The sequence below is a fragment of the Schistocerca nitens genome, chromosome 6, assembly GCF_023898315.1.
Source record: "Schistocerca nitens isolate TAMUIC-IGC-003100 chromosome 6, iqSchNite1.1, whole genome shotgun sequence".
Taxonomy (NCBI): Eukaryota; Metazoa; Arthropoda; class Insecta; order Orthoptera; family Acrididae; genus Schistocerca; species Schistocerca nitens.
Genome location: NC_064619.1, coordinates 751,135,595 through 751,162,888, shown reverse-complemented (window position 1 = coordinate 751,162,888; position 27,294 = coordinate 751,135,595). Strand labels below are relative to the sequence as shown.

The following is a 27,294-nucleotide window of genomic DNA, read 5'->3' as shown; positions in this document are numbered from 1 at the left end:
TTCTTTGGTTGATAGTATCACACAGATGATGGTATTGTCTTATTAGGATGTTCGATTGTCTTCAGGCTGCTGGTACTTCTGGATCATGCTCCCTGTCATCTGGTGGGATAACTGCACGTGACAAAGACGATCCCTTCACTCTCAGTAAGATGGCAGCGACTGGTGAATTGGGGATCTCGCAGTTTACCATTGGGTTTTCATCTTCCACCCTGCACATCCAATCTGCAGCCCTGTACCACCTCCACCACTGCCACTAATGTTGCATTGGCTAACAGTTGTATCGCAAAGTACCTGGTCCTGGAAGATGTTATGAGGGTGGAAATATTATGGACACTCCTGGCTGTTGAAAAACGTGTGTTCTTTTCCTCAACGGGCAAGCAGACTGCTTTGTTTCAGGTCGTGTTCCTTAACGATAATTTAACTAGTCAGTGCATCTCCAGTGCACCGAGACATTGTTATATCGTTTATAGGTTAGATCCATACTTTAAAAAAATGTTCTCACAGGTCTCGAAGGGGAAATTATTCTTGTAATCTCATTTGATGAGACCCATAACAAGGTGGCTCAGTTGCAGCAAATGGATTTTGCTTTCAGCTATTGTGACAGAATAAACAAATAGGTTGAAATGCACTACTTTTCATTGCATTTTTGGGCCATACCACTGCTGCTCATATTTTGAACAGTTTTAAGAAAAAACCTTATGACCTGAACCTTACCAACATGCTTCAAATGTCAATGGTTTGTCCAGACGTCAACTAGGCATTCTTGAAGGACTTGCATCTTCATGTGAAGAGTATTCGTGGGACAGTGCATCAGATTTTATTGATATGAGATCTTGTGGTCTCCATACAAGAATGCAACGTTAAAGACTAACTGGGGCATTGTCCCTTTTCTGAGGTAGATTTGTAATGTGTTGAAGAATGTAAATGCAAGAAGAGCTGGTTATCTACATATATACTCCACTAGCCACCAAGCGATGTGTGGCAGAGGACACAATTTGCGCAAAAGGCATATTCCCCCCCCCCCCCCCCCCCCCCCTTCTGTTCCACTGGCAGATCACGCGAGGGAAAAATGATTGTCTGAATGCCTCAGTACGAGCTCTAATTTCCCTTATTTTTGAATGGTGGTGATTGCGTGGTTTGAAATTTGGTGGTAATAATATATGCTGTATATCCTCAGCGAAGATCCGATTTTTAGTGAGCAGCCCCTTCTGATTAGCACATCATCTACCTGCAAATGTGTCCCAGTTCAAACTTTCTATGAGATTTGTAACACTCTCGTGATGGCTAAATGTACCAGTCACGAATCTTGCTGCTCTTCTTTGGACCTTATCAATCTCTTGTATCAGACCCAACTGGTAAGGGTCCGATGCAAACGAACAATACTCTAATACTGGACGAACTAAAGTATTATGAACAATTTCCTTTGCTGAAGGACTGCATCGCTTCAGGATTCTACCAATAAACTGCAACCTAGATATCGCCTTGCCCGTTATTTGTGTAATCTGATCATTCCATTTGAGATCATTTAGTATAGTCACACCCAGATACTTGACGGATGTTACCGCTTCCAAAGACTGGGCATTTATTTTGTACTCGTACGTTAATGGGGATTTTTGTCTTGTTATACGCATTAGGTTACACTGCCAGTCATCACACCACACATTTATTTTCTGCAAATCCTCATTGATTTGTTCACAACTTTCATGTAATACTTCTTTCCTGTAGACTACAGCATTATCGGCAAACAGTCCAATGTCACCGTTTATGTAAATCACTGCCCTGGGGCACACCTGATGATACGCTTGATTCTGTTGAAGTCTCCCCATTCAGGACGACATACTGCTCTCTGTCTGCTAGAAAGCTTTCTATCCTACCGCATATGCCATCGGATAGACTGTAAGCGTGCACTTTTTGGAACAAGCGACAGTATGGAACTGAGTCGAACACATTTCTAAAGTCGAGGAATATGGCATCAACCTGGGAGCCAGTATCTAGAGCTTGTTGTATATCGTGCACAAAGAGGGCCAGCTGTGTCTCACATGACCGCTGTTTCCTAAAACCGTGCTGGTTTCTGCAGATGAGCTTCTCAGAGTTTAGAAAGGTCATTATGTCTGAACATATGTCGTTATGTCTGAATGGTCACTGTAAGAGATTTAATAAACTTGAAAATCTGCCGTTTCCTAAAAAGTTTTGCTCCGTGCGCAGGCTGGCAAACGAGGATGTGGTCGATTGGGGTGTAAAGCCATTCTGTTTCTAAAGATTTACACAGACAAAGTAATGGAGCATTAGATTAAAATAGGTACTTACAGCTGGTGAACGATGTTGAAGTACCTCACAGATCCTCTGCTACCAGTTAAAAACCTTTTTTTGGTTTTGCTTCGGGGTAGGTCAGGCCCTCAGGTATGTCAGACCCTTTTTGAGATACTTCCAATGTGCGGCTCTTATGGCTCCTTTCCTGTAGAGTGCTTTGTCTTCTATACTTGCTGATACGGTGTCTAAAAGTACTTAATCTTGATTAATTATGTGCTGCAAAATCGGTATGTGATATAAAACTTGATGATGGAACTGATCTTATTCCTGCCAAAGAAGTTTACTTACGCCATTCTGTACTGTTTGATCTGAGAAAGATGAAAGTGACTGCCAAAGATATTCAGCAAGCCTCCTACTGAAGTCACCTTTGTAGTATAGCATTTGCAGGTACATAAGATTTTCTGATCCAGCTACAATAAATAGCAGCCTGAGAGGTAATGAGAGTAGACTCTCAAATACCCCACAGAAATTATCTGCACAAAATTGGGTGAGTGCTAAGGACTGTGATAAAGTTGAGAAAGAATTTGCACAACTTCCTGGTAATCAAGAATTTTTGAATTTCTGTGCAAGCGACAAGAAAAATGAGAGAATCAATCACTTTTGGAGAGACTTACTGGATGGTGATACCATCTGTCAGCATTTATATAGCTTTCTTCAAAAGGTTCTCATTCGGAGCCACAGTTGAATCTTTGTAGAGGAAGGTTTCCCATTAATAAAGAGTATATGACAGTTAACCGAGAAATGAAGTCATCGGTAACTACTTGTCAGCTATACGATGGCCTGAAATCAGCTGACGGTACCTTCAAGATCAAAGTTAACAATAGAACCATTGTGGACTGTTGCAATGCTCGAGATCAATATGGTCAGGCTTTCAAATGAAAGCAATGTGAAGAAGTTGAATAAGCCAGATAGCTAGATGGACGAGGTCCAGTTACGTGCGAGCTAATGAACTGAAGGCCAAAAAACTATGGTCCCCAGGTGGTACTGCTGCAATACTAACTCGAGTTAATTTCAGAGGTAAAGTGGCTAGGTATTTACACGCTAATGGGCTGTGCTCACTCGGGCAATTTGTGCATTGCGGCGTATATAATAAACACTTGCACCTCACCCGGCCTGAGGTCTGTGCTCTCTTGCGGCTCACTCTGCTGTAATCTACTTCCTACTTTGCACATTTCTGACCGAACGTGGTCATTGTGCTACATCACCCTTCAGATTGTAAATCCTGTAAAGAAGACAGTGACTTCCTGTTCATTCTGAATTAGAGTTAATAACATGTTCCTTACCTCTTTTTGTCAACATGTCTGTTAACTCATCCTTCAGGGTAGAATGGTAAAACTGCATCTGGAAATTAGTGAATTTTGCTTTCGGAAACTTCTGGCAACCTTGAGACTAACCTCCATTCTGCTATTATTTGTGACATTTTGTTTACTTGGTTTACCTGATCAGATTAGGGCCTTCGGATCATCTCTTACAGTAATTTTTGCACCACAGATACTGAATGGATGATGATAATTTCAGTTTCACATATAGCAGTCAGTTGATAGTAATACCATTAAAAGTGATGTGGAACAACATTTGAATGTACCTAATGCAATTTGGATGAATAGGACTGACTAATACGTAATACCAGTAGTACAGTAGATCCTCATTCCTCCAAACTAGATACGACTGCAGGTCATTTGGGTTAACAAAAATGTGTAAACTTCAGAAACATTTACAATGATGTTAGTTAAATATCATAACTGCTGGGTCAGTATACAGATAGAATAACATACGAGACACAAGCCCAGATTCTGTGCCAATCACGAGCACCCAGCTTGACTGTCGAGCTGTCCGAGCACACTTCTGGGCCTGGCTCGAGTGCCGTATACAAGTATTTCCACCGGGGGAACAGAGTCGCCGGAGGACAGCAGTTCACCTTTAGTTTCTAAAATTTCCACTGCTTCTCTTCATGTATTTCTGAACTCGTTCCACATCCTGTAATGTCCCCCCAGGGGGTCCACAACTCTTTTGTGGATACGTGTGTAGCGAGCACGGGACCCCGAGCTAATGTGGCCTTCCTTCCTTTCCGGGCTGCATACCTTCCCTTTCCGCATCCTTCCCCATCCCCCATCTTCGCCCCCCCACCTCCCCTCTGGCTCTTTCCTTCCCTTTCTCCCCCTCTGGGAGTATGGTTTGTGCCTACGTCCGGAGACGGACACTCGTAAATGTACCGCATTCTTCGCCTTCCTTGCTTGTATGTCTTCATCCTTCCTTTGTCCTTCTCTTTTCCTTACCTCTTCTCTTTACCCTTTTCTCCTCTGCGGCGTTTGAGACCTCTCTTCTTTCCTTTCCCTTTCTCTTTCTTCCTCCCTGTGTGTGTCTGAAGGCCGACCCACGCATTTTTGTGCGTAGCCGGTGACGGGGTAACGCGTAATTCCCCGCCCCTGGTAGACAGGTAGGACACGTACATACCCCCTGGTAACGGCCAGGCCCAGGGAGGGGTGATTACCCGAGCTGATACCTTCCGAAAGTGCCGATTGGTTCCTCCGTCCGTTTGTCGGGAGGTGTGACCTGAGGTGTGAACAATCACCTAAGGCGGGAGTGCCCTCAGAGAGGGCCCCCACAAGGGAGGAGCGCGCCATCGGAGACGCCGGTAATCATGGGGGATTCTTCCGCAATGGTTTCCTCACCTTCCACTATGTCTGCTCACAAGCGTAAGTTCACTGAGTCTCAGCCACAGTCAGTTCTTCCATCGTTGCCACAGTTCCTTGTTGTTTCTTTGTCTGACGCAGGTCACGACTTCTCCACGGTCAACCCTTTCATTATTCAGAAAGGTGTCGATGCAATTGCAGGTCTTGTAAAGTCTTGTTGCAGATTACGCAATGGCACCTTGTTGGTAGAAACAGTCAGTGCCCTCCAGGCACAAAAATTGCTGCGTTCTTCACTGCTCCACACCTTCCCTGTCCGGGTTGAACCGCACCGCACTTTAAATTCCTCGCGTGGAGTCGTTTATACACGCTCCCTCGATGGATTGTCTGACGAAGAAATTCAGCACTTCCTGACTAACCAGGGCGTAACGGCTGTTCATAGAGTTATGAAAAGGGTTGACACGAACCTCATTCCAACCCGCACTGTCTTCTTGACATTTGACAAAGTTCAACTCCCATCCAAAATCAAAGCAGGCTATGAGATAATTTCCGTTCGCCCTTACGTCCAAACCCTACGCGTTGCTATCGGTGTCAGCGGTTCAATCACACCAGCCAGTCCTGTTCCAATCCGGCCAAATGTGTTACGTGTGGCAAGGATGCCCATGAGGGTGCTTGTCCACCTCCATCCCCTCGCTGCATCAACTGTATGGGTGACCACGCTGCTTCCTCTCGTGATTGCCCCGTTTTTAAGGATGAAAAGCTCATCCAGGAAATCAGAGTGAAGGAAAAGGTGTCGACCTTTGCTGCTCGAAAATTATTCGCCAGTAGACAGCCCACCGTGCCTCAGACAGGAAAATACAGCACTGTCCTTGCTTCTCCTCAGCCAACAAAGGAGGCGGCCACGCAGACTTGCGACCTCACCTTTAGTACCACGGTCGTCAGATCGGCCAGCACAAAGTTCGCCCGTTCAACCTCACCACTTTCGCCTGCCCACTCTATGGCTCACCCTTCATCGGATTCTGCTAAATCTCGAGCCCAAAAGTCAGACACCAAGACTTCGAAAAATGAGCATACTCGTGAAGATTTTTTACGTACCCCAACTTCACAACCATTGGTTCCTCCTTCTTCTAAACATCATAATTCGAAGAAGGCTACAAAGAAACCCAGTTCATCTCCTTCTCCGCCAAGGCGTGTCCCATCTACAGCACCACCTGGCGGAAATCGCCCTCGGCCGTCTTCTGTGTCGCCGAGACGCACTGCTGGCGGCCGATCAACCGGCCGATCGCTGGTGGCAGGAGCTGCTCCTGAACAACCTATGGATCAGGATCTTCTGCCTTCGGCTGAATGTCATTCCATGCTGTCGGTCGCATGCTCTGAGCAGTCATTGAGTTGACAGCAACTTTGGTCACATTCCTCCATTTTCTGTTCACCCTATGTCCATTATCCACTGGAATATCCACGGAATTCGAGCCAATCGGGATGAATTTTCGATCCTCTTACGATCCTACTCACCGGTCATCTTCTGACTTCAGGAAACAAAGCTGAGTCCCCATGACCGCTTTGTTCTTCCTCATTTTCAGTCCGTCTGATATGATCTCCCCTCTGTTGAAGGCACTCCAGCTCATGGAGGACTCATGATTCTTCTCCATGATACTCTTCATTATCACCCAATCCACTTAAACACTTCCTTCCAAGCTGTCGCCGTCCGTCTTTCCCTTTCTGGATACACGTCCTCTCTTTGTACTGTATACATTCCATCGTCCACACCAATGGCACGAGCTGATCTCCTTCATCTTCTTGGTCAGCTTCCACCCCCCTATTTGCTGGTTGGGGACTTCAGTGCCCACCACCCGCTTTGGGGATCTCCACATCCTTGTCCACGTGGCTCACTATTGCTAGACGTCTTCCACCAAGCGGATCTAGTTTGCCTCAACACTGGGGTCCCCACATTTTTGTCTGCCTCCACGTCAAATTTATCTCATTTAGACCTTGCGGTCGGTACTGTTCCGCTGGCTCGGCGCTTCGAATGGTTCGCCCTTGATGATACACACTCGAGTGACCACTTTCCATGTGTCCTTAGACTGCAGCCTCAACTGCCATATATGCGCCCGCAACGCTGGAAGTTTGCCCAAGCCGATTGGACACTTTTTTCGTCTCTAGCGACATTCGATGACCGTCGCTTTCCCAGCGTCGACGATGAGATCACACATATTACTGACGTTATTCTTACAGCTGCGGAACGTTCAATACCACGCACCTCCGAATTGCCCCGGCGCCCCCCAGTTCCTTGGTGGAACGAGGCGTGCCGTGACGCAATACGTGAGCGGCGACGTGCTCTTCGCATTTTCCGCCACCATCCTACTTTGGCCAACTGTATCCGCTATAAGCAGTTCCATGCGCGATGCCGTCGCGTCATCCGCGATAGCAAGAAGGCAAGCTGGGACTTCTTCACTAGCTCATTTAACACCTTCACTCCCTCCTCGGAAGTTTGGAGTCGGCTTCGACGGTTCTCAGGCGCGCCTAGTTTCTCCCCGGTCTCTGGGCTCACTGTCACGCATGATACATTAGTGGACCCCGTCGCAATTTCTACCTCATTGGGTCAGCACTTTGCTGAGATTTCGAGCTCTTCAAATTACCCGCCAGCGTTTCTCCTGAAGAAACGTGCAGCGGAAGTGCGACATCTTGCTTTCTCCTCTCAAAATCACGAAAGCTACAATACTGTTTTCTCCATGCGGGAACTTCAACATGCACTCTCTTCTTCTCGCTCCTCCGCCCCAGGACTGGATGGTATCCACGTGCAAATGTTGCTGCATTTATCACCCCATAGTCTGCGTTACCTCTTTCGCCTTTATAATCGAATTTGGACTGACAGTACTTTTCCCAGACGATGGCGGGAAGCTATCATCGTTCCCGTTCCGAAACCTGGAAAGGACAAACATCTCCCCTCTAGCTATCGCCCCATTTCTCTCACGAGTAGTGTCTGTAAGGTTTTGGAGCGTATGGTGAATTACCGTTTAGCTTGGAGGCTGGAATCCCGCAGTCTTTTAACACCTGCCCAATGCGGATTCCGAAAGCATCGTTCTGCAGTTGACCATCTTGTTGCTCTCTCCATTTATATCGTGAACAATTTTCTCCGGAAACACCAAACGGTAGCAATATTTTTTGATCTGGAGAGAGCATACGATACTTGTTGGAGGACAGGCATCCTCCGCACACTGTTCTCTTGGAGCTTTCGAGGCCGGCTGCCCCTTTTTCTTCGCGAATTTATGGCAGAGCGCACATTTAGGGTGCGGGTGAACACTACTCTCTCCCGTACTTTCTCCCAAGAAAACAGGGTACCCCAGGGCTCCGTGCTGAGTGTGGTACTGTTTGCCATTGCCATAAATCCAATTATGGATTGTCTCCTTCCTGATGTCTCGGGCTCCCTCTTTGTGGACGATTTTGCGATCTACTACAGCTCTCAACAGACCAGCCTTCTTGAACGACGTCTTCAAGGATGTCTCGATCGCCTCCACTCTTGGAGCATCGAAACCGGCTTCCATTTTTCTCCCAGTAAGACCGTTTGTGTTAATTTTTGGCGACGTAAGGAGTTTCTTCCACCCTCCTTACATCTAGGACCTGTCAACCTTCCGTTTTCAGACGTCGCTAAATTCTTGGGTCTTATGTTTGACAGAAAACTGTGCTGGTCCTCCCACGTTTCCTATCTTTCGGCTCGCTGTCTGCGATCCCTCAACACCCTCCGTGTCCTGAATGGTACCTCCTGGGGAGCGGACCGAGTGGTCCTTCTCCGCCTCTATCACGCCTTAGTGCGCTCGAAATTGGACTATGGAAGCATAGTCTACTCCTCTGCTCGGCCGTCTATTCTTCGGCGTCTCGACTCTATCCACCACCGTGGATTACGTTTAGTGTCTGGAGCTTTTTACACCAGCCCTGTGGAAAGCCTTTATGCTGAGACTGCTGAACCTCCGCTGTCCAATCGGCGAGCAGTCCTTCTGAGTCGTTATGCTAGCCATCTGTCTTCCGTGCCTGCTAATCCAGCCCATGACATTTTTTTCGACGCCTCCTTTGATGTAGGGTATGCAGGTCGCCCCTCCTCCCTACTACCACCAGGAGTCCGCTTCCGTCAACTGCTCCATTCTCTTTCCTTCCGCTTTCCTAAAACCTTCTTGACAACTTGGGGTACAGTACCGCCTTGGCTCCGTCCCCGGATCTGCCTGCTCCGTGACCTTTGTCGATTTCCCAAGGATGGTACCCCTTCACTTGTTTATCGTCGGGCATTTGCTGCTCTGTGCACAAATGACGGACGCCACATTTATTTACACCGACGGCTAGAAAACATCGTTAGGTGTAGGGAGTGCCTATATTGTTGGCGACACCCCAAATCACTTTCGGCTTCCCGACCAGTGTTCGGTTTATACTGCAGAACTTTACGCTGTTCTCCAGGCTGTCCACTACATCCACCGCCATCAGCGGATACAGTACGTAATCTGCTCAGATTCTCTCAGCTCTCTCCTCAGTCTCCAAGCTCTTTACCCTGTGCACCCTCTGGTCCACCGGATTCAGGTCTGTCTGCGCTTGCTCCACCTGGGGGGCGTTTCGGTGGCGTTCCTGTGGCTCCCGGGACACGTTGGTATCTGTGGAAATGAGGCGGCCGATATAGCGGCCAAGGCTGCAGTCTCTCTTCTTCGGCCAGCTATTCAATCGATTCCCTTCGCCGATCTACGGAGCGTTTTATGTCGTCGTGTTGTTCATTTATGTCACGCGCGTTGGTCGACACTTCCTCATAATAAATTGCGGGACGTGAAAGCTCTTCCTTGTGCTTGGACCTCTTCCTCCCGAACGCATCGTCGGGAGGAGGTAATTTTAACTAGACTCCGGATAGGGCACTGTCTTTTTAGCCATCAACATCTTTTAAGCAGCGATCCTCCCCCACTCTGTCCCCACTGCTCTCAGCTGTGGACGGTAAGATACCTTTTAATTGAGTGCCCCTATTTTAATCCGTTACGCTCCCATCTACAGCTATCGCCTGATATATCGTCGATTTTAGCAGATGACACGCGCTCAGCCGATCGCGTTCTCAAGTTTATTAGTGCCAGTGACAAGACGTCAGTCATTTGAAGCTTTTTTTGGGGACAACCAACCCCTTTCTGTAGTGGATTTTTAAGCCTTCCTTCTGCTTTTAGTTTCTCCAATTTTATGACTTTCGTTCCCATTGCTGCTGGTTTCCATTTTCGGTTTTTTACTGTTTCCTAAGTCCCGGACCGGACGCTAATGACCATAGCAGTTTTGCGCCCTAAAAAAAAAAAAAAAAAAAAAAAAAAAAAAAAAAAAAAAAAAAAAAAAAAAAAAAAACCTGTAATGTTCTGCTCCTAGGTGGCACGGACAAACAAACGAATTCAGAAGGAAAAACAGCAGAACTGGTGACGGTGGAAATTTATAATGTAACAGTTGAGGTGGCTGCTCTCGAAAAGCACGAAGTAAATTTTCGACTCCTGGGTGTGTCACAAGTTTTAATTATTTGTGGCTTATCTCAGTAGATAACTTCACAAACCTTTTTTACATCATTTTTAACTGATAAGAATTATCTTATGTTTTCAGGCCAGCACCCTACCGGGTCACGTTCAGAGCCCCCACGAGACATTCCTCGAGGAGGAAATTGTAAGTATCAGATGTCACACAGCTAGTAGAATAAATTATTGTCAAAGATTTGACAGCCAAAATGTCCACATACTGGCAGTTGTGTAGTTGAAATGTGGTTAAAGTAGTTTGTCACTTCCGTACGGAGGCAGCGGATGGTAGTGTCGCCACGAGCGCGTCCCTAGCGGGTGCCTGCAGTACCGTACGGACCAGGCACGCTACTGCTGGATGACAGAGGGGCTGGCAGTTTGCACCGTATCTGCCATACTTCCTGTCATATGACGGGCTTTGAACTAAACGTCAAAAATCACTAATTACTATTGTCGCACTATGCAAGTACTGACCAAAGTTTTAATTATCAGTACAAAACTATTGCAAGTACATGTCTCCAGTTCTGGTACACACTGAAATTTCCACAGGTACATGTCTGCAGTCTCCGTTCCCACAACACACAGCACTGTAACACACCTCTAGAAGACGCGAAACAGAAAGGAGTAGTACATGTCCACTTTACTGTTGGGCTGCTCTTCTGGTAACATGTTACAGTGGTGAGCGCTGTGCTGTAGGAACTTAAATGTGTACCATTCCTGCAGAGGTGTAGCTGGGTGGAGAAAAGAAAAACTTATTACGTAGTCCTGATGTGATATTTAAAAGTTTGGCTACCATTTGTACCTGCTCTGTTTTTCACATTGTTTCGATACAGTTTTTACAAGTGATATTTCACTCTCTAAGGTTTTGGCTAAATTTAAAAAGGAGAAAAAGAGATTAGCTGCACCCTTTGGCTTGTTGATAACCTGTACATGTTCATTCAGTTGGTGTCGTTCACTTTCCTTTTACAATTCTTTTAATTTGTTTAGCTATATTGTCTTGTAGAAGAAGGTCTAATTAGATGAATGACGAACACTAACTTCACTTAAAAATTTTATGTACAGACTTGACAGAAAATCCTAGGAAGTTCTGGTCTTACGTTAAATCAGTAAGTGGCTCGAAACAGCATATCCAGACACTCCGGGATGATGATGGCATTGAAACAGAGGATGACACGCGTAAAGCTGAAATACTAAACACCTTTTTCCAAAGCTGTTTCACAGAGGAAGACCGCACTGCAGTTCCTTCTCTAAATCCTCGCACAAACGAAAAAATGGCTGACATCGAAATAAGTGTCCAAGGAATAGAAAAGCAACTGGAAACACTCAACAGAGGAAAGTCCACTGGACCTGACGGGATACCAATTCGATTCTACACAGAGTACGCGAAAGAACTTGCCCCCCTTCTAACAGCCGTGTACCGCAAGTCTCTAGAGGAACGGAGGGTTCCAAATGATTGGAAAAGAGCACAGGTAGTCCCAGTCTTCAAGAAGGGTCGTCGAGCAGATGCGCAAAACTATAGACCTATATCTCTGACGTCGATCTGTTGTAGAATTTTAGAACATGTTTTTTGCTCGAGTATCATGTCGTTTTTGGAAACCCAGAATCTACTATGTAGGAATCAACATGGATTCCGGAAACAGCGATCGTGTGAGACCCAACTCGCGTTATTTGTTCATGAGACCCAGAAAATATTAGATAAAGGCTCCCAGGTAGATGCTATTTTTCTTGACTTCCGGAAGGCGTTCGATACAGTTCCGCACTGTCGCCTGATAAACAAAGTAAGAGCTTACGGAATATCAGACCAGCTGTGTGGCTGGATTGAAGATTTTTTAGCAAACAGAACACAGCATGTTGTTATCAATGGAGAGACGTCTACAGACATTAAGGTAACCTCTGGCGTGCCACAGGGGAGTGTTATGGGACCATTGCTTTTCACAATATATATAAATGACCTAGTAGATAGTGTCGGAAGTTCCATGCGGCTTTTCGCGGATGATGCTGTAGTATACAGAGAAGTTGCAGCATTAGAAAATTGTAGCGAAATGCAGGAAGATCTGCAGCGGATAGGCACTTGGTGCAGGGAGTGGCAACTGTCCCTTAACATAGACAAATGTAATGTATTGCGAATACATAGAAAGAAGGATCCTTTATTGTATGATTATATGATAGCGGAACAAACACTGGTAGCAGTTACTTCTGTAAAATATCTGGGAGTATGCGTGCGGAACGATTTGAAGTGGAATGATCATATAAAATTAATTGTTGGTAAGGCGGGTACCAGGTTGAGATTCATTGGGAGAGTGCTTAGAAAATGTAGTCCAGCAACAAAGGAGGTGGCTTACAAAACACTCGTTCGACCTATACTTGAGTATTGCTCATCAGTGTGGGATCCGTACCAGATCGGGTTGATGGAGGAGATAGAGAAGATCCAAAGAAGAGCAGCGCGTTTCGTCACAGGGTTATTTGGTAACCGTGATAGCGTTACGGAGATGTTTAATAAACTCAAGTGGCAGACTCTGCAAGAGAGGCGCTCTGCATCGCGGTGTAGCTTGCTCGCCAGGTTTCGAGAGGGTGCGTTTCTGGATGAGGTATCGAGTATATTGCTTCCCCCTACTTATACCTCCCGAGGAGATCACGAATGTAAAATTAAACCATACGCGACTGGAACAGGAAAGGGAGGTAATGACAGTGGCACGTAAGGTGCCCTCCGCCACACACCGTTGGGTGGCTCGCGGAGTATGAATGTAGATGTAGATGTAGATGTTAACAAAGGTTTATTCATCACTTGCACATACAAGAGTGCAGAGTGAAATGCCTCCAGCTAGAACAGCTATACAGCTACAGAATATTAGAGTACAATCATTCTTGACATTTGTGGATACTTCTGGAACGTACTCAAACCACATATAGAAATTCAAGTTTTACAGTTGAGGCGAGTTTTGAACTCACAACCCTCCATGCAACAGTCTGTTATTGTAACCACTATACCACGCTGATTGTGCTACTCAGCTTCTTCTGCAACAGTGTTCCCTCCTTAAGAGAACAGCGTCTCAGTGTTACGTCTTCCTAGTCTGGGAACAAGTCATCGGTCCTGCATACTTCTACTCCCAATGACTTACGCTCACCCTGGCAGTGATCTTAGAACTTCTTTTGCCACTACGCTCTTCGTCACATTTTTACTTGTTGCCTGTCTCTGGAGCTCCGAATTTACCCTGGGATGCAGGATCCTTTTAGGGCTTCATTCGAAGGACGTGGACCGTATCTCTGATCTTTTGTCTTCTTGTGTTGGGTTCAAAATCTTCAACTTCATAAGTAACATCAGACAACTGTCTTACAACCTTATAGGGTCCAAAGTAGTGCCTGAGGAACTTCTCAGAGAGACCAGCCTTCCGAACAGAATTGAAGATCCAGACAAGGTCACCAGGCTGGTAGACAACAGGACGGTGGCTCGCATCATACCTTCGGCGATCGTTTTCTTGAGCCTGCAGCGTGCGAAGTCGAGCTAACTGCCAAACTTTCTCATCTCTGGTTAACACCTGGCTGATTTAGTCGTCGTCCACATCATCAGGATGTAATGGAAACACAGTGTCCATCGCCATAGTCACCTCAAGCCCACGCATCAGGAAAAATGGCATAAATCCTGTGGTGTCTTGTTTGGCGGTGTTGTAGGCAAATGTCACGAAAGGTAGCACCTCATCCTAGTTGCTCTGCTCAACATTGACGAACATTGATAGCATGTCGTCCAAGGTCTTATTAAGGCATTCAGTAAGCTCGTTAGTTTCTGAATGGTAGGCAGTCATCATGTGATGAGTAATGTTGCACTGAAGGTTTATCTCTGTCACAAGATTCGATTAAAAAACTTTCCCTCAACCCGTAATTAATGACCTTTGGGCACCGTGTTTTAATACAATGTCTTCCACGATGAATTTGGCTACCTCAGATGCTTTGACTGTTTTCACGGCTTTTGTAACACCATAGCGTTCAGGGAATCACTGCAAACAATACTCCATGTATTGCCACTAGCAGACATTGGAAATCGTCTGAGGAGGTCAATCCCAACATGCTGGAAAGGCCTTTCGGCTGGCGGAATTGGTATGAGTCGGCCAGGTTGTTTCCGAGGAACTGACTTTCTCCTCTGGCACTCTCGACAGTGCAACACATAGTGACGGACACTCCTAAATAAACCTGGCCAGAAAAATGTCTTGCAGATTCTATCGTATGCCTTAATAAAAACTGAATGTCCGGCCTCAGGTGTGTCATGGAATTTCTGTAGAATTTCTTAAGTGCATGTATTTAGGAATCACTGGTAGCCGCCTCTTTCCAAACGGGTCAAAGTTTTTCTTGCAAAGTAATACATTAAATTGTCCTTTCGCATCCTCTGACCAATTTAAGGCAAGCGACGAAAGTATCGCAAAAAATAACTATACCAGAAAAGACAATGTAGTAATTTGTGTTGGAGCAAATGACGTCTACAAAAACAGTGCCATGAACATGTTTAAACAGCTCATGAGACTTATATTATTCTTAACAAATACAAACATTGTACTCATGAACTTTAGCCTCAGATATGACCTGCCTGAAAGCTCACCAATAAACAAAGAAATTAGTAGAATAAATGTTAAACTTAAAAGCACTTGCAACACATTCAGTAATGTCAGACTAATAGATGTCAGCTCACCTGGCAGAACATGCTTCACCAGATATGGTGGACTTCACTTGAACAATAAAGGAAAGTATACATTAGGAAAGATGATAAATGTAGCTATTAAATGTAAGTCCCAAAACACCATCAGAGAACTAGTCTGGCATGAACCCACTACTGAACCAACAGCAGCGGCCAGCTCACCAGACTGCAACAGAAGTGTACCAGTCAGAACTGCAGATAAAGCCACATCAACACTCAAGAGGAAGGATAATGCTGCCACTTGCTCATCTACCAGATGCAGGAAAGTGACTAGCTGTAGTGAAGATTTTTTATGAACTATTATGCCCCAATCAGTGCCACAAAAACTGTGAATACAGAAGTATCAAATTCTTTGCCTATCTTTGCTGACAACAGAATTTTAATTTTGCATCTAAATGTACAGTCAATCAGAAACAAAATAGATGAAATAGATGTTTTCCTAATTTCAAACCTATGCCACATTTTTTGTGTAAATGAACACTGGCTCACACCTCATGAGATTGCTCTGTATATCCCTGAAGGATTTGAGTTAGCAAGTTCATACTGTAGAAACAAAAGCAGACATGGAGGAGTTGCAGTTTTTGTAAACAAAAACTCTAACATTGAATATGTAGCACAGAAAGATCATCAGTTTTGCAAAGACCAACTTTTTGAAATTGTTGTAGTGCTACTTCCAAAACAAAAGTTAGTGCTCATCTCTATTTATCGCACCCCAAGCTCTGATACCAATCAGTTTATTGATCAAATGGAGACTCTAAAGAAGTACCTGTTGGTAAAATAAAGCACCACAAGATAGTATACATTGGTGACATTGATATTGACATTCTACAAAAAACACTGTCACAAATTTTCAAAACCTGCTAAGATCCAACAACTTGTACTGTGTGTGACCAGCCAACATGATTAGCGGCATGCCTGGATGATGTAATTTCCAATTTAACAAAATATGAATATAAGTATGGAGTGATAGATCCAGTATTATCTGATCACCATGGCCTATGGCTGATGGTCAACCATGAAACATACCCTTTTCAGCAACCTAAACACATTAAGAGGATCAGACTGTTATATCCGGCCAACATCACACAGCTAAGACAAAAATTATCAGATCTTGAGTGGGATAGAGTATATAATGGTGATAGCAATAATAATAATAATAATAATAATGGCATGTGACAAGGGCCTCCCATCGGGTAGACCGCCCGCCTGGTGCAAGTCTTTAGATTTGACGCCACTTCGGCAACTTGCGCATCGATGGGGATGCTGTGATAGTAGTGACAATGCTTTTAACATATTTATTAACATACTAATGAGCTTAGTTCAAAGCTGCATGGATATCAAACAAGAAAAAGTGGAACAACTGGTTCACTCCTAACCTGCATGACCAGAGAAAAACTCTTATTGCCGTAAATAAAATGGCTAAAACTGGTAATCTATAATGGAAAAAGAGGTACAAAGAAGCCAGGAAGAGGTACAGGACAGAAATACAGAGAGGAAAGAGCCAATGACGATTTCATAGAAAATTCCAGCAACGAATGCAAAGCAGTTTGGAAGGTAATCAACACAATAGCAGGAAAACACAATAACAGACAAGCAATTCCACTATTGCCAGAAAAATTGAATGAATTCATTGTAAACAGCACTAAGTATGAAGCTGCTCCTACCTCTGCACCAAATGATGTAACTTCTGGAAGCTTTATCCATAACATACCTGACAATAACATATCATTTAAATGGAAACAGGTTACCTGCCAAATTGTACACAAAGTGGTCAAAAACCTACAACCATCTTACAGTGAAGATCTGTATGGTATCTCAAACAACATCCTGAAACAAATAATTGACATAATTGTTGCCCCTCTTACCTTACTGATCAATAATACCTTTAAAACTGGAAAATTTCCTGAGGTCCTGAAGGCTACTATTGCTGTCCCTATTTATAAAAAGGGGAAATAAACAATCCTGAAAGTTATCGCCCAATATCTCTCATACCTATAATATCCAAGGTAATAGAATGTTGTATTAAATTACAACTTTGCAACTATTTTGAAGATCATAATCTTATCTCCTCATCACTCTTTGGATTTAGGCCAGGTTTGTCTACAGTAAATGCAGTAGAAACTCTTGTAACAGACATTCTTAATGGCTTTGAGAACAATTCCTACACATGTGCCTTACTACTAGATCTGAGCGAAGAATTGGATACTGTGTCACATGAAATACCCATAAATAAGCTGGAGTGCTATGGTATCAAAAATAATGAACTGACACTAATTGGATCATACTTGACTAACAGAACTCAAGTGTTCATGGTAAATAACTGTCAATCAAATGCCCTGCCAGTGGTTAGAGGTGTGCCACAAGGCTCAGTGTGTGGGCCATTCTTATTCTTAATATACATGAATGACTTGCCTACTTTCTTGCCTGACAAGCCAGTAATATATGCTGACGACACAAATTGGAGGAGGTGAAACAAAAAACAAAAGCTAGTCTTGAAAAGGCTGCCATATGGCTCCACGGTAACATGCTAATCCTAAACAATAGCAAAACCAAGACTATGTTTTTCTACCTGCACAAGCTTAACGAAGAAGTAAATGAATCTGACTCTGTAAGGCTTCTTGGAACCCACCTGGATCCTAAACTGACTTGGAACTGCCATACTGAACAGTTATGTACCGAACTATTGAGAGTAGTCTTCTTGTTAAAGAAATTAAAACCATTAGTTAGCAAACAACAACTTCTAACTTCTTACTTTGCCTTCTTTCAGTGTCGCCTCCAGCACCCAATAAAACTATGGGACAACTCCCATGTTGCTCAGACAGTGTTCATGTGGCAGAAGAAAGCCATAAGAGCAATTACAGGCATTACAAACCAAAAATCATGTAGAAAGCATTTTAAAGACCTCAGCATCTTGACTGTACCTTCCCTTTACACTAAAACATTTCTTCTCTCTACAAAACATCAAATACATACACTACCTTGCAGAACAGACATCCATTCGCATGAAACTAGATACAGAAATAACGTAGATGTATATTTTACAAGACTGTGTAAGGTCCAAAGTAGCTTTAAACAAATAGGGATAAAGTTATATACCAAGTTACCACCACCAGTGAGACACTTACCATGTGATATCTTCCGTAAGGACATTCACAAATTGTTAGTTGATGAGTGTGTGTATAGTATTAAGGAATTTGAATGTATGTAGTATAGTATAGTATTAAGGAATGTGAATGTATATAGTAAAGCTAAACATGTAAACTATCAAATGTGATCAACCTTTAAGTATGTAATTTTCTATTTCAACTTACGTTGGCTAATGACAAATAAATACATAAAAGCATAATTTGAGATATCTTGGTGTCGTCCTTCTGCTCAGCAGAGAGATCCTGGAGTGCAGTGAGACAGTCACTATCTTCATCAAGGTCTTGATGGTCTTGCACAGGGTTTCTTTAGAGACAGTCGGCATCTTAGTGTTTTCTTCCACTTTGTACACACTGGTAATGTCATACTCTTGAAGACGTAGTGCCCATCTGGCAGAATTGTCCTGTTGGATCCTTAATACGTGTCAACCAACAAAGTGAATGATGGTCTGTAACAACTGTGCATGGCGTTCCATAGAGATACTGTCGAAATTTGCACATCGCCCAGATCGCAGCAAGACATTCTCTTTCTGTAGTTGAGTAGTTTCTCTCGGCTTTTATAACTGTCCTAGAAGGCTATAACCTTCTCTTTTCCATCCGAAATTTGCACCAGAACAGCACCGATCCCATACCCGCTGGCATCTGTGTGTAGTTCTGTAGGTGCTCTCTCATCATTGAGACCAAGTACAGGGTCAGTCGTCAAGAGCTCTTCGCAACACATTGAAAGAATCTTGTTAAGCACCACCCCAGATAAATTTAGCATCAGCTTTGAACAACTCTTGGATTGGCCTGGCTTTGATACAAAATTCTTTGATAAAACGACTGTAATAATAACATAATCCAAGGGAGCTTCTCCCATCTCTAATACTTTTCGGAATAGGAAGTTCCGTTATAGCTCTCACCTTTTCTGAGTGTCGCCGCACACCTTCGTTTGACACAAGGTGTCCAAGTATTTTGATTTCTTTTGCTCCAGAGAGACACTTTCTTGGATTAAGTCTCAGTCCGCCTTGTTCGAGATACTTCAGAACGGCCCTCAGTCTTTTTATGTTGTTGTTGTTGTTGTTGTTGTTGTTGTTGTGGTCTTCAGTCCTGAGACTGGTTTGATGCAGCTCTCCATGCTAATCTATCGTGTGCAAGCTCCTTCATCTCGCAGTACCTACTGCAACCTACATCCTTCTGAATCTGCTTAGTGTATTCATCTCTTGGTCTCCCTCTACAATTTTTACCCTCTACACTGCCCTCCAATGCCAAATTTGTGATCCCTTGATGCCTCAGGACATGTCATACCAACTGATCCCTTCTTCTAGTCAAGTTGTGGCACAAACTACTCTTCTCCCCAATCCTATTCAATACCTCCTCATTAGTTACGTGATCTACCCACCTAATCTTCAACATTCTTCTGTAGCACCACATTTCAAAAGGTTGTATTCTCTTCTTGTCCAATCTATTTATTGTCCATTTTTCACTTCCATACATGGCTACACTCCATACAAATACTTTCAGAAACGACTTCCTGACACTTAAGTCTATACTCGATGTTAACAAATTTCTCTTCTTCAGAAATGATTTCCTTTCCATTGCCAGGCTACATTTTATATCCTCTCTACTTCAACCATCATCAGTTATTTTTCTCCCCAAATAGCAAAACTTTACTACTTTAAGTGTCGCATTTCCTAATCTAATTCCCTCAGCATCACCCGACTTAATTCGACTACATTCCATTATCCTCATTTTGCTTTTGTTGATGTTCATCTTGTATTCTCCTTTAATGACATTATCCATTCCGTTCAACTGCTCTTCCAAGTCCTTTGCTGTCTCTGACAGAATTACAATGTCATTGGCGAACCTCAAAGTTTTTATTTCTTCTCCATGGATTTTAATACCTGCTCCGAAATTTTCTTTTGTTTCCTTCACTGCTTGCTAAATATACAGATTGAATAACATCAGGGAGAGGCTACAACCCTGTCTCACTCCCTTCCCAATCACTGCTTCCCTTTCATGTCCCTCGACTCTTATAACTGCTATCTGGTTTCTGAACAAATTGTAAATAGCCTTTCGCTCCCTGTATTTTACCCCTGCTACCTTCAGAATTTAAAAGAGAGTATTCCAGTCAACATTGTTAGAAGCTTTCTCTAAGTCTACAAATGCTAGATATGTAGGTTTGCCTTTCCTTACTCTAGCTTCTAAGATAAGTCGTAGGGTCAATATTGCCTCACGTGTTCCAACATTTCTACAAAATCCAAACTGATCTTCCCCATGGTCGTCTTCTACCAGTTTTTCCATTCGTCTGTAAAGAATTCGTGTTAGTGTTTTGCAGTTGTCACTTATTAAACTGATAGTTCAGTAATTTTCACACCTGTCAACACCTGCTTTCTTTGGGATTGGAATTATTATATTCTTCTTGAAGTCTGAGGGTATTTCGCCTGTCTCATACATCTTGCTCACCAGATGGTAGAGTTTTGTCAGGACTCGCTCTCCCAAGGCTGTCAGTAGTTCTAATGGAATGTTGTCTACTCCCGGGGCCTTGTTTCAACTTAGGTCTTTCAGTGCTCTGTCAAACTCTTCACGCAGTATCATATCTCCCATTTCACCTTCATCTACATCCTCTTCCATTTCCATAATATTGTCCTCAAGTACATCGCCCTTGTATAGACCCTCTATATACTCCTTCCACCTTTCTGCTTTCCCTTCTTTGCTTAGAACTGGGTTTCCATCTGAGCTCTTGATATTCATACAAGTGGTTCTCTTTTCCCTGAAGGTCTCTTTAAATTTTCCTGTATACAGTATCTATCTTACCCCTAGCGAGATAAGCCTCTACATCGTTATATTTGTCCTCTAGCCATCCCTGCTTAGCCATTTTGCACTTCCTGTTGATCTCATTTTTGAGACGTTTGTATTCCTTTCTGCCTGTTTCATTTACTGCATTTTTATATTTTCTCCTTTCATCTATTAAATTCAATATTTCTTCTGTTACCCAAGGATTTCTACTATCCCTCGTCTTTTTACCTACTTGATCCTCTGCTACCTTCACTACTTCTTCTCTCAAAGCTACCCATTCCTCTTCTACTGTATTTCTTTCCCCCATTCCTGTCAATTGTTCCCTTATGCTCTCCCTGAAACTCTGTACAACCTCTGGTTCTTTCAGTTTATCGAGGTCCCATCTCCTTAAATTCCCACCTTTTTGCAATTTCTTTAGTTTTAGTCTACAGTTCATAACCAATAGATTGTGGACAGAGTCTACATCTGCCTCTGGAAATGTCTTACAATTTAAAACCTGGTTCCTAAATCTCTCTCTTACCATTATGTAATCTATCTGAAACCTGTCAGTATCTCCAGGCTTCTTCCATGTATACAAACTTCTTTTATGATTCTTGAACCAAGTGTTAGCTATGATTAAGTTGATGTCTGTGCAAAATTCTACCAGGTGGCTTCCTCTTTCATTTGTTAGCCCCAATCCATATTCACCTACTACATTTCCTTCTCTTCCTTCTCCTACTATTGAATTCCAGTCACCCATAACTATTAAATTTTCGTCTCCCTTCACTATCTGAATAATTTCTTTTATCCCATCATACACTTCATCAATCTCTTTGTCACCTGCGGAGCTAGTTGGCATATAAAATTCTACTACTGTGGTAGGCATTGGCTTCGTATCTATCTTGGTCACAACAATGCATTGACTATGCTATTTGTAGTAGCTTACCCGCACTCCTATTTTTTTATTCATTATTAAACCTACTCCTGCATTACCCCTATTTGATTTCGTATTTATAACACTGTATTTGCCTGACCAAAAGTCTTGTTCCTCCTGCCGCGAACTCCACTAATTCCTACTATATCTAACTTTAACCTATCCATTTCCGTTTTTAAATTTTGTAACCTAACTACTCGATTAAGGGATCTGACATTCCACGCTCCGATCCGTAGAATGCCAGTTTTCTTTCTCTTGTTAACGACGTCCTCCTGAGTAGTCCCCACCCGGAGATCCGAATGGGGAACTATTTTACCTCCGGAATATTTTACCCAAGAGAACGCCATCATCATTTAACCATACAGTAAAGCTGCATGCCCTCGGGAAAAATTACGGCTGTAGTTTCTCCTTGCTTTCAGCCGTTCGCAGTACCAGTACAGCAAGGCTGTTTTGGTTAGTGTTACAAGGCCAGATCAGTCAATCATCCAGACTGTTGCCCCTGCAACTACTGAAAAGGCAGCTGCCCCTCTTCATTAACCACACGCTTGTCTGGCCTCTCAACAGACATCCCTCCATTGTGGTTGCACCTACGGTATGGCTATCTGTATCGCTGAGGCACGCAAGCCTCCCCACCAATGTCAAGGTCCATGGTTCTTGGGGGGGTGAATATTGTAAGCAGATAAAAATTCACTTGACGCCTTTCTGAGACACAGAACGTGTCAGAACACTGTTGCACAAACAATGAAGCAAACATGCCAAATTTAAAGAGATTCAAAATCCCCAAGACTGGCGATGTTTAACAGAAGCTCGAAATTTAGTACAGACCTCAATGTGAGGTGCTTATAACAGCTTCCACAATGAAACTTTGTCTCGAAACCTGGCAGAAAGTCCAAGGAGATTCCGGTCATATGTGAAGTATGTTAGCAGCAAGAAACAGTCAATGCCTTCTCTGTGTGATAGCAATGAAGATACTATTAAAGACAGTGCTGCCAAAGCAGTGTTACTTAAGACAGCCTTCCGAAATGCCTTCACAAAAGAAGATGAAGTAAATATTCCAAAATTCAAATCAAGAACAGCTGCCAACATGAGTAATGTAGAAGTAAATGTCCTTGGAGTAGTGAAGAATCTCAAATCACTTAATAAAAGCAAGTCTTCTGGTCCAGCCTGTGTACCAATTAGGTTCCTTTCAGAGTATGCTGATGCATTAGCTCCATACTTAACAATTATATACAAACATTCGCTCAACGAAAGATCCATGCCCAAAGACTGGAAAGTTGCACAGGTCACACCAGTGTTCAAGAAAGGTAGTATGAGTAATCACTAACATCGATATGCAGGATTCTGGAACATATATTGTGTTCGAACATACTGAATTACCTCAAAGGAATCAGTCTGTTGACACACAGTCAACGTGGGTTTAGAAAACATCATTCTTGTGAAACACAACTAGCTATTTATTTGCATGAAGTGTTAAGTGTTATTGACAAGGGATTTTAGATCGATTCTGTATTTCCGTATTTCCGGAACGCTTTTGACACAGTACTACAAAAGCGGCTTTTAGTGCATTTGCATGCTTATGGAATAGCATCTCAGTTATGTGACTGGATGTGTTACTTCCTGTCAGAGAGGTCACAGTTCATAGTAATTGATGGAAAGTCATCGAGTAAAACACAAGTGATTTCTGGCGTTACCCAAAGTAGTGTTATATAGGCCCTATGCTCTTTCTTATCTATATATACGATTTGGGAGACAATTTGGGCAGCCATCCTAGGTTGTTTGCAGCAGAAGATCAAAAAAAATAGCAAAATGATTTAGAAGAGATATTAGAATGGTGCGAAAGTTGGCAGTTGACCCTAAATAACGAAAAGTATGAGGTCATCCACATGATTGCTAAAAGGAATTTGTTAAACTTCGGTTACGTGATAAATCAGTCAAATATAAAGGCCATAAATTCAACTAAATACTTCTGAATTACAATTACAAACAACTGAAATTGGATGGCATGAGTAGAAAATATTGTGGGGAAGGCTAACCAAAGACTGTGTTTTATTGGCAGGACACTTGCAAAATGTGACAGACCTACTAAGGAGACTGCCTACACTATGCCTGTCCATCCTCTTTTTAGTATACTGCTGCGCAGTGTGGGATCCTTACCAGAAAGGACTGAAAGAGTACATGTAAAAAGTTCAAAGAAGGGCAGCATGTTTTATGTTATCGCGAAAATGTGAAAATGTGGGAGATAGTGTCACTGAAATGATGCAGAATTTGGGGTGTACATCATTGAAACAAAGGTGTTTTTCGTAGTGACAGAATCTTCTCACGAAATTCAAATCACCAACTTTCTCCTCTGAATGTGAAAATAACTTGTTGACACCAACCTACGTAGGGAGAAATGACCATCACCATAAAATAAGGGAAATCAGAGCTTATATGGAAAGATACAGACGTTCGTTCTTGCTGTGGGTTATACAACAATTCCCAAATACCACGAAGAGTCATATGCACATGCAACATAGCAGTTGGGCTGCACAGTGTATTCTGGCATTAGTGGTGGAAGTGCATCTGAGAAATCATGCATGATAGTAAAATCCATATCACAGCTCAGCATTTTTGCTCCAGTCTTGGTTGGTTATATTGGTACAAGAATTGTTTTTGTACTTGTGAAGTGCTGAGAAAGAGAATGTCTGACTTGTACCATTTCATCTTTTGAAACACAGAGAAATGAAATGTCTTGCAGGTTCTTGCTGCAAAATTCAAATCCCTGTGAAGCTGTAAGTATTTGATCTTTATAAACTCTTTGCAAACTTGTTTTTGTGACAAGTCTTTTAACAGTGCCACCAATACCATCACAGGGAGAGTTACCATGGCTGGTAGCAAAAAAGGACCACCTGCACTTTATGTTGAACTTGTGTTCATGGTAGCAGAATATTCTTACAATTTTTATATTGTGCTGGACAACCTTGTGCTGGACAACCATCAGTGAAATATTCAACATAGGCAAGATGAATTTCTGGAAATTCACACTTTAAAAAATTAAACAGTCTTCCGAGTCTGGTACACCAAAACAACATCACATTCTAGATCATCAGAAACAATACAAATACTTTTTTGCATGCAACTGTTTGTCCTTTATGTAATCTATATGATGGTGTGAAGAGTGCAGTTGCCATTGTTCCAGTGGTACCCCTGTACTTCATCTTGAACAACAAAATAGAAATTTTCAATGAAATCCATTAAAATTAACACTGATCCTTCATCACGTGTTTCCTTCTTCATTTTCAGGTAATCAGATTGTGATTGAGAAATAAAAGTGTGTAAAGTAAGTTTTTTAGTTTTCTAAATTAGTGCGTCAGAATTCTGACAGAAAAGTGATTTGAACACTTAGTCATTCTATCAGTTGATACCCATCCACTGTACTGAACAACCTCATCAGGATCATAGTCTTCTGTTTCATTTTCTAAGTGGGTTTGAAGCAATGAACTGAACTGGTGGAGCATTTTTCGCATAGACGAAGCGTACAGGCTCAGTCATTTATATCACATGTTGTTATTATAATTAGATCTTGGTATGTCTCTTCAATAGAAATGGATGATCCTGCAAGTATTCACAGTTTTGGTCGAAGAGAAGCAAATTTTGAGAATCCTATTGTGTCTTCAGGAATTTTTTTTGTAGAGATAATACAGTTCAGTTAAATTACTTGAAACAAGACGCTATTGTTTGTGGCTATTTTTGCTGGTGCTCACTTTGTCTTTTTTCAAAAAAAACAAAAAAAAGAGAGAGAGAGAGAGAGAAACTATTTTTTGCAGTGTGTCATGTGGCAATGTCTTTCCCCTTTTCTGCTCAGCCATCAATAATATATCCTTCTCCATTAAAAGAGCTCTTGCTTGTCATAGCAGATATTCAGAAACCTGAAATTCAGAACTGACTTTCTGTCAAGACCAAGTTGGCGGCACAAGAGTAAGTAACTGGATTTTTTCACGATTATTTGCATATTAATTTTCTGTTTGATTTTGTCTATGAGTTCATCGTGATGTTTTGCCTTTTCTTCCAGTTCTGATAAATCACTGTCAGGGATAGTGCTTTCATCAGCAGCCAGCTCAACTTGATTTGTATGTGAAATTTTATTGGTTACTGCATACCGAAAATGCAGCTTTTCAGGAAATACTCCTAAGCTAGTTAAACAAGTATTGAGCACAGATTTTTCAGGAGTCTGCACCTTGACATTACTGTCGTTTATATAGTCTGGTGATGAGTAGTCACTTGCTTGTTTTTCATTAATAAGTTTGATACAACTTGGGCACATTTTCTCCCAAGGAATAATGCTAAAGCCTCTCATTTTGAACATCCTTTTGCCTTTCTAAACTAATTTCATGCAATCCAGATGAAACATCATTTATGGCACTTGAAGGGATCGCAGCAAATTTTCTTATGTAGAGAGAATGTGCGCAGATACCTTTCTTTGTGTTTAACACACACACATGAAACACTTAAATCACAATGTGAATGATTGTTGCTTTGCCACAATAAAAGTTCTTGTTCATCACTGGTCAGTTCATTCACACAAGTCAGGGCATTATCACATATATCTTGCAGATACTGTTCAAGAAAACACTGCCTACTTGTCTTTCCATACTGCTTCAGTCATAAAACCAATATTTGTCGTAAATAATTCAAAAGATAATTGGTTTAACCAAAAAAGTAATTAAATAATGAAAAATCATTCTATCTCATTGTTTCATTACAAAAGCATTTCACATTGTTATTGTAACATTAGGGGACTTACTTTTGTTTTGGAATGGATAGTGAAAAACTGCAACAATTGAATTTTTGACCAATAATTGACTCTGGGTACAACTCAGTACAAGAGTTCAGAATTGCACACTCAGTGAACATATGACTCAAAACAAAGGAACTGGATGATGCAATACATGTAGTGGCAATAAAACAGTGTTCTCAGATATGATTTGATCATGGGGAAATCCAGTGTAGCCAACTTGAGCAATTTAGTGGTGACATGGTAGTCATGAATTAGCAACTTCAGTATTTCTTTTACGACGACATTGTTTTTCACACTTTGCATTATTTCTACAAACTGATTCGTTTTGTGTGACATAATGGAATATTTATAATAATATTGTAAATTTTTCAAAGGTATCTATGAGGGGGCAATACCTTAAAAAATTATATCTGTGCTTGGATTTTATTTAAAAGAAATTATTTACAATTTTTTCTGAGATGTAGATGATGGATATTCACTAAAAGAAGTGACTATAAAAATATAAACCTTCCTCTTTAACTAAAAAAATCAAGCTTCCACTGCAAAACTGTA

General features: G+C 42.3%; 1 protein-coding gene across 1 annotated transcript in view; it reads left to right on the top strand.

Moving 5' to 3' along the window:
* Positions 1–27,294, top strand: part of LOC126263621 (ras-associated and pleckstrin homology domains-containing protein 1-like) — a 453,221-nt gene that overhangs the window by 254,084 nt on the left and 171,843 nt on the right. Inside the window, exon 7 of the mRNA XM_049960707.1 lies at positions 10,539–10,598. Within this exon, the coding sequence (XP_049816664.1) occupies positions 10,539–10,598 (60 nt within the window). The remainder of the gene's footprint in view (positions 1–10,538; positions 10,599–27,294) is intronic.